The 8,713-nt window shown below is 44.7% G+C and overlaps 1 protein-coding gene across 2 annotated transcripts in view; it reads right to left on the bottom strand.

Annotated features, from left to right (window-relative positions):
• Zfand3 (zinc finger AN1-type containing 3) overlaps window positions 1-8,713 on the bottom strand; it is a 214,181-nt gene that overhangs the window by 46,455 nt on the left and 159,013 nt on the right. The window contains exon 4 of one of the 2 annotated variants that reach the window (XM_031348629.1): window positions 5,346-5,408. The exons of the other annotated variant lie outside the window; for it this stretch is intronic. Within the exon in view, the coding sequence (XP_031204489.1) occupies window positions 5,346-5,408 (63 nt within the window). The remainder of the gene's footprint in view (window positions 1-5,345; window positions 5,409-8,713) is intronic. 2 annotated transcript variants of the gene reach the window in all.

Here is an 8,713-nt window from a genome sequence, read left to right on the forward strand (position 1 = left end):
CCGACCCCCACCGGCCACCCAAGTTATGACATTATCCTCTAGCAGATCCTAACAAGGACATCTGAAATACAAGCCAAGATGACAACCATCCACGTCTTTACCAAGACAAACAGCAACAGATCTAAAGCTGACCTTTAGATCCAAACAAAAAGAAACACACCTTCTCACTGTACATTCTTATCTAAAAAATGTTCATGTGCCTTTATGTGTATATAGATATATCTGGCTTATAAATTATTTGCATAAATGTGTGTGTAAGAGACAGAGAGAAATACACGAACTTTAAAAGGCTGAGATAATCCTTTACTAGTGTTCCTCACATCTCACCAACTACACCTGTGTCCTTAGTCAGACTACACCTGTGTGTCCTTAGTCACAGACTACACCTGTGTATCCTTAGTCAGACTACACCTGTGTGTCCTTAGTCACAGACTACACCTGTGTGTCCTTAGTCACAGACTACACCTGTGTGTCCTTAGTCACAGACTACACCTGTGTGTCCTTAGTCAGACTACACCTGTGTGTCTTTAGTCACAGACTACACCTGTGTGTCCTTAGTCAGACTACACCTGTGTCCTTAGTCAGACTACACCTGTGTGTCCTTAGTCAGACTACACCTGTGTGTCCTTAGTCACAGACTACACCTGTGTGTCCTTAGTCACAGACTACACCTGTGTGTCCTTAGTCACAGATTACACCTGTGTATCCTTAGTCAGACTACACCTGTCCTTACTCAGACACCACTGACTTAAAGAATTACTGTATTCCAGCTGAAGCACCCTATTTAAAGTGTCTCACTATGTGGCCCAAACCGACATCAAGCCTCAGGAGAGCCTCGTGACCCACATGCTAGTAAGTATTTAACGGAGTGAGCAAGAGACCCAGCAAAGGAGTCTTTTCTAAGGTCATCACAGACTCAGCCCTGAGGCTAGCCTATGACAGGCTTAGCTGTGTCAGTTGGACTACAGGTCTGAAGCTACAGTTCTGAAGAAATTGCACATGTGCATGCTTATTCCCCTCATGTACAAGCATGATCTGTCTGGGAGATCCTCAGGAGACATAGCACAGAGTGCATGCTAGAAGCATGAAGCCTATTGTTAAGGACCTAAATATAAAGATTTAAAGGATATTCCAATCATGTAGCAATAACATGATTCAGAAGCAAAATATCACAACATGCTGAGTACAAAACAAAGAAAAGAAAAGAGATGGCCATATCGGCTGGCTGCAGTTTTCAGAGCAAATCCTTAACTTACTTCTCAAGTCCAGAAGCCCTGTCCTCCAGCCAGGCTGTCAGGTGAGCTGGCCAGCCACAGGCACCTGCTGCAGCACAGGCTTCTCTGAAGCATGGCGGCGGGTGACTGACTTAGACCTTTAACGCCTATGATGAGAAGCCTCCGGTTTTACTTCAGCTTTTTAGGAGCTGCTCTGAACACCGCATTCCCTTCTCTTCTATACGAGAAAGTCAATCGTTTTCTAGCTAAGTCATCATTTACTATATAGAGGCATAGAAATGTCTGAGACCTCAACTGTCTTTTATCATTCACATACCTGAAAATATTATATTCAGTTCCTAGTATGATAACTGCCATGCAGGAAAAAAAAAAAGGTGGCCAACATATGCAGTTAATGAAGATGGACACGGCACTGAGTACTGACAGTTCCAGTTAACTACTTCTTAAAATATAAATAATGGGTGTCACAGTACACATAACAAATTAATGCTACAGTTTCAATATGAAAGCCCCCCAGTGCTCATGCTCTGATGGTCTGTTCCAGATGGAAGCCATTTTGGAGTCTCAGCATGTGGGGCCTGACTGACAGAAGCAGATCACTCGGGTGAGCCTCTGAAGACTACACCTCCAGGCTTCCGATTCCGCCCTCCGCTCTGCTTCCTGATCCAGCACGTGTGACCCGCAGCCACCGTCCTCTCCCACAGCCTCCCACCATGGGAGACTGACACTTATAAAACAGTGAGCCAAAATGAGCCTTCCCTCCCTTAACTTGTTCCCAGGGGCACTGGTCAGTGGTGAGAAAGTAATGCAGAACAAGCGACTGTGGACTGCTCTGAAAAGGAGCAGGGAGGAACTCAGAATGGGCTGAGTAAGCCCTACAGTGTGGCAGGCAGTTTAAGGGGCCATTCTGATGGAAGGCTGAGACCAATGGAAAGTCAACAGTAAAGACTAAGCCCCCGGGATTCCAGATGGGAACACTGACTCTGCGAACTGGACCAGAAACACTCTGTTAAAGAATCTAGCTACATCTTGAGTCCTGAATATTCAAGTGAGGCTGATTTAAAAAACAAACAAACCAACAGATTAATTTATCTGGCACAGGCAACTTCAAGAGAGTGTTACACACTGTGGTGTGGCCACTGCTCACTATGTTCCGTGGTTTGATAGTGAGAAATGAAGAGACAGACAAAACAAAGCAAAAGGCAGGAAGACGTGGAAACTGCACGGCCTGGTGAGAAAACGAGCATGCCACTGTTCAGAACTGGGGACCAGTGAGCCACTGTTCGGAACTGGGGACCAGTGAGCTTGGAGGAGATGAACACCATCAACTGGGGGTGCTGGTGCATGCCTTTAGTCCCAGAACTTAGGAGGCAGAGGTGGACAGTTCTCTGAATTCAAGGCCAGTCTGGTCTACAGAGTTCCACAGCAGACAAGACTATAAAAAGAAACCTTGTCTCAACAAAACAAAACAAAAAGAGGGAGGAGGAGTTAAAACCATTAAAGAAAAAACCCTCACAACTATCTCTGAGGCACAGAAAAGGTGCCTTGAGGGCAAGGTTCCATCCATCAAAGGTCCCACCATGAAAGAGACAAACTCAAACTCTTTAGAGAATGACATTAAACTTGAGTGCCTGAAGACCGAGCGGCTAGGGCTCCCCTTTGGAAAAGGGCCTTGCAGGGTTCTGCCACCCGGCACAGACCGTGGTAAGAGGGGGACCTGGCCACCTGGAAGAACCTGGCACCATCCATTGGTGTTGGTTTTTTACAGACATACAGAACTCAAGAATTATAGAGCTATGGTAGCCTGAACCACGGGTCAAAGGAAAGCCACTAGTGACCCTCTGAACAGAGGTGACCAGCAGCAGGGGCAGCTGGTAAGCAGGGAACCCGAGAGAGGTATGTGAAGTGTCAGCTGAGGGAGGGATGCTGGAGTCTGGAGATGCCAGGAGCATGAGCGGTCAAGCAAAGCTGTAGCCACTTGAAGGAGCTTGATGGAAGAAAAGGCTACAATGGATTGCAACTGCAGAGCTGCCCAAGCCTGTGGGGCTCAGCACGCCAGCACAGCCTGAGGGTGGAGACAGGCCCACAGGGCTGGGGTTTCCCTGCTGGGTTTTGGCCTTGCTACTCTTTCCTTGCTATCTCCTTACCTCTCTTTAGGAAGAGGAGTATTTATTCTGTTCAGCTCCATATTGGAAATATGAGCTTTTTTGAGTAACATCTTATTTTATAGGCGCCACGGTTGCAAGGCTGTCTTTTGTCTCAGATGATATCTGAGGGTTCTGAATCGTATTGAGGGTGCTAACACTGAGGATTTTAAAGTCAGACCGAATCCATGTCTGACTGTAGGTTGGTCATTTGTCATTAGGGACTAAGGCTTCCATCTGAAGTGCCCCCACAGGCTCATGCTTTCAGCAGTCTCCAGCGTTGTGTATCTGAGAGCTGAGGTGGCTTCTTTAGAGCATGGCATAGTGGGAAACAATCACAAGCAGGAGGCCTTCGAAGGTCCTGCTGCGACTACAGCAGCAGGCTCTGCCTCACACCTCAGAGCCTCCTTGCTGTACTGGACTGAAATCTGTCTTCCCCTATTTTATTCTGGCCAGGTATTTTGATAACATTAAAAAAACAACACTTATAAATAACAACAATGAACTAGTCAACATCCACTGTGTGAGCTACAAATAATCCCTTTCTTACACTGAACCTGTGAGAAATCCTTGTCATTCCACTCTATAGATGATAAACAAATTTGAAATGTCAACTTACTTTAAAACACACACACATTATGTAAGAAGCAAATAACAAAACAAAACAAAGTAACCAAAAACCCCTGAAATCTGACCTAGTTTTAGAAATAGCATTTATAAAGTACGTTATTGAACACTACTACCAAATCTGTGTTTTTGCTTTTCCAAATTTTAATCAATGACAAAATCTTACTATAAGTTAGAAAGAAAAAAACAAACCAAAAAAGCATACAATGAAAATGTAAAGTGTAATGTACTGCAACACAGTCTTGAGCTTCTGTCGGACTGCTCACTAGAGATCTTACTCAGTCCTGAGCACTCACCACCTTCAAAATGACAACCACCTTCAGAGCTCGTCTCCCAACCTCCCAAGGGGCACGCAGGACAACTGCTGTGTGCCTCAATCAGGCAGAGACACGCCCTAACCTGGTGGAGCCTGCGCACACCGGGCACAGGAGTAAGGACAGCATGGGAGGACACACACACACCTCTGCCTCAAAGACGGCCATTTGGAAGAAAACAGGAAATCCCGTTCTTTAAGCATCGGCACCGGGATGCTACTCTGAGCCTGCACATAGTGTGCCTAATGTCCTCAGCAACTGTGTGCACAGGAGCTAAGGCTTTAAGCTGCACGTGAAAACAGTTTATGCTGTTTCTGTTTGAGAGTTTAAAAGGACTGAATTAAGTTATGAAGAACATCTCGACTGTGACCTTTAGAAAACAATATAATAGAAATACAAACCTTGAAATATTTTAAACAGTAGGTAGTGTTACTAGAAAGGCAAGCCATTTAAAATAAACTAAGCTAGAGGCTAAGGGACAGTGGGCATTAGGTCTGCTTTTTAAAGGTCTACAAGATTCATGACTTCATGTTTAATAAAAATGTCACAGATGCAAAGATGTTTGGGCACTGTCCATTTGCAAAGACTGGTTTCAGCCAACCCCACGCTTCGGCATCGACAGGTGATTTCACAAGCTGTGAAAAGTCGGCATTTTCTTCACAAACAGCTTCTTCACGCTTTTATCACCGATCATTTAGTCAGTGTTTTTAAGCAATCTAGAACTTAGACAAACTGAGCAATACTCTGTATTTCATACCTGTTTCATGTCTTAACATCCTTGGGGTCTTACCACGTTGGTAAATTTTGATGCTCACTTTGTTGGACCTAGCTGCCAGCACTATGCAGGTGGCATGTTTCCTAGCAACATCACTCTCACTTCTAACCAAATTCTACCCAATCTCAAGTACAAAATACATCATTTTGCAATTGATACAAAGAGTTAGACAATCCCCTGGGGTATACAAACCAAGCTAGAACCAGTGGCTAACTTCTAGGAAGAGTTCAAGTAAGAGCGGCGTACATACCTGCACAGGATCTTTTGGTTGGTGTGATTAATGAGACATGAGCTGTGTCTGTGCATGGCCCACCTAAAAACAAAACAGTAGGCACGTCAGTCAGGAACCTTCCACATGCCCATAGCTGCCTGCCATGATGAACAAGGGAAGCCTACAAAGGACAGGTTCCCCTGCGGACACATAGGGAACAGCAGGAAGGAGGTGACCATGTAGGAAGGAGGTGACCATGCATGGAATCCTCTAACGTGCTTATATTGTAGCTTAGCAATCCGCTCTATAAAGTTCCAGTCTTTCTACAGAGTGTAATGAGCCTTTCATAAAACACTCTTAAGTCTCACATAATGTTGAAAAGTTAAAGAAAATTTTAACTGGAATTCAGATCTAGGAGAGAAGAAATTACTCAAATTTGGGGGAACGGAGTTCTTCCACAAAGCAACCAGGAAGGCATGAGCTGTTTATAAATCTCAGTGGTCACTGTACTTGTAAAACTGGCCTCAAAGAAGGGCACTCAGTCCCGAAGGAATACAAAGACCTTATCAAAAGAAATAAGGATTGTTTTTTTTTTAAAAAGAATTTCTTTATTTTATATATATGATGAGTACACTGTAGCTGTCTTTAAGACACACCAGAAGATCCCATTTCAGATGGTTGTGAACTACCATGTGGGTGCTGGGAATTGAACTCAGGAAGAGCTCTCAGTGCTCTGAACCGCTGAGCCATCTCTCCTGGCCAAGGATTGTTTTAGTATATAAAGAAAACATAGCTTATCAAGGGAGAACACTCAGTTTTCTTCTAAGAAGTGTGCCTGATCTAAGAAGTGTGCCTGATGTGTCTTCATGGGGTCTTGGTGGGCACAGAGATCTGACACAGTGTGGACAAGAGCTTAGTAAGCAGGAGGAGTGAGAAAAGCATTCTGTAGGAGGACGACTATCAACACAACACCAAGCGGATACTGACTACCCTCCACCACCTCTCAATGGCTACGTCCCAACTTGGAAGACAAGAAGCTGCTATACAAATATGAAGGTCAGTAACTCTCAGCATGCCCTGGGGAAGCAACACCAGTGACCACAAATGACCAGAACAGCCAGCCAGTGCTACCTGCTATTCTGAAAAGGCTTGTCAGGCAACAGACGGAGGAAAACAGTTTCTTGGCATAGTTTTATCACTCACTGAAAAGGAAGAAAGATGGAAGAGCTCCAAGACCTATGTGTCAGCAAGGCTACCGGAAAGGGACTTGGGTATACAAACTCGGAGGTGTGCCACCAACCCCGTCTTTCTTTCCTTACCAAGGCCATAATGGCAACAACCCTCACAAAGTGTAAGACATAGAAGGAACATCCTTAAAGGGAAGAAAGAACCAAGAAAGTGTGCTGCTCACTTCCAGGTGTAACCACAGGTCAGTCTCCCAAACGTCTTGGGGCTGCAGCTTACTCAGGAAAACAGAATTTATGAACTTATGGATCTATACAGCAGCAGTAAATGGCCGCATGGAGAAGAATCAAGTGCCAAAGCATAAAACAGGTAATGAATGTCACATGCAACCAAGGGGAAGGACACGCATCACTGACCAACATCACCTGGAAAATGCAAGAATTTGAAAATGAAGCAAGAAAAATTAGGAAAATTCCAAAGACCTCTCAGATGGCAGGCAGGGTGGGGTATTTCAACTGAAGGTTTATTCCTGCAAATGTCACCTCACCAGAGAAATAGAGTGAAATATAGTAAAATAAAGGTGCTTAGAGGACACCTGAGTTTTGAAAGTGAGCCCATCTTCTCCAGACTGGTCTTAGGGCTCCCCAAAATACTGTGGTCCTGCACCCACGGATTCTGTTATTGTTTTGTCAATGGTAACATCTCAATTTCTCTCATAACAAAAAGGAACAAAAAAGTTGTCAAAAGTCAGGGAGCTGATGGCGGACTATCTCTGCAATGAGGCTTCATAAAGCAAGAGGCTTTCTGCTCCGTCTCATCACAGTGGGCATTTAACAACACTCAGGAATTTAAACTATGAGCTGGTGGATTTAATTAGGGAAGCAGATATTGTTAAAGCCTTTTAATGGATCAAAATGTTCCGTATTTGGGTTGGTTGGTTGTTTTCAGTGGCTGTGGAATATTACAGAAGCTATCTTGAGGACAGGCGGTCCCACGACTGAGTACCATATTCCATTGTGCTTCACGCAGACCCTGTCCACATACATACCTTGAGCTAACTGGACAGTTAGTGACCCAGGACATGAGACCATATGGAACTACCTCTTCTGTCTCCAAGTCTGACTGGGGAGCACTCGGGTGTTTGGATGAGGGGCACTGTCTTACATACTTTATGTCAACTTGACCCAACTTAGAGTCATTTAGTAAGAAGAAACCTCAACTGAGAAAATGCCTCCGCCACAACAGCCAGCAGGCATGCCTGAGGGCCGTTTTATTGATGACCGACTGATGTGGAAGGGCCCAAGCCCATTGTGTACCTGGCACTACCCCTAGGCAGGTGGCCCTGGAGGGTATAAGCAGGCCGGGTGAGCAATCCAGACGAGCAAGCCAGTAAGCCACTCCCTCACGGGCACTGCATCAGTTTCTGCAGCCAGGTTCCTGCCTTGACTTCCTGTCCTGACTTCGCTGGATGTTACGGGCCTCAAGCTGTAAGATGAAATAAACCCATTTCTCAAGCTGTTTTTGGTCATGGTGTTTAATCAAAGCAATAGAAACATAAATGAAGATAGATACTCAAGCTGTGTTAGAATGAACTATGTAACAATTATCTGATTGAAATACCAGAACATCTTCTGAGATCCTTTAAAGCAGACTCCTGGGGTAGAGATGGCTCAGTGGTTGACAGCACTTGCTGCTTCTTTCAGAAGACCCAGGCTTGATTCTCGCCCAGGAAAGCCAATCCCCTCTTCTGGCCTCTGCAGGCACATATACAGTGCTTATCCATAGACATATATATGTATGTAAGTGTGGGTGTATGGGTGTGTGTGGGTGTATACACACACACACCCACTAAGGAAAAGCATATACACATAAAATAATTTTTTGAGATAAAGGCTCCTAAGCGCTAACATGGAACTCTTTCTGGAGTAAGTCAGGTGAGCAGGAGACTTGTACACATTTCCAAGCTGAATAGATGGTGAAGTCAGTGAGAGTGTATAAGAACACTTCCTTAAAAACAGCAAACAAGCCATCCAGGAAAACGAGGACGAAGGACAAGTGCTGGAACCAGAACAATAAAATAAGAGGCCGGGACTCATGAATGAACCAACGCCTGCAAGTGCCAGGCTATTATCACAGAAAAGAAATTTTACCGCACCTGAAGGTTAAGAGTTTACCTCTTAAAAAAATATTCCTAGTCAATAAATCTTAGTAGGCTTTGGCAA

Source organism: Mastomys coucha, unplaced genomic scaffold (genome assembly GCF_008632895.1).
Source record: "Mastomys coucha isolate ucsf_1 unplaced genomic scaffold, UCSF_Mcou_1 pScaffold3, whole genome shotgun sequence".
NCBI classification, from domain to species: Eukaryota; Metazoa; Chordata; class Mammalia; order Rodentia; family Muridae; genus Mastomys; species Mastomys coucha.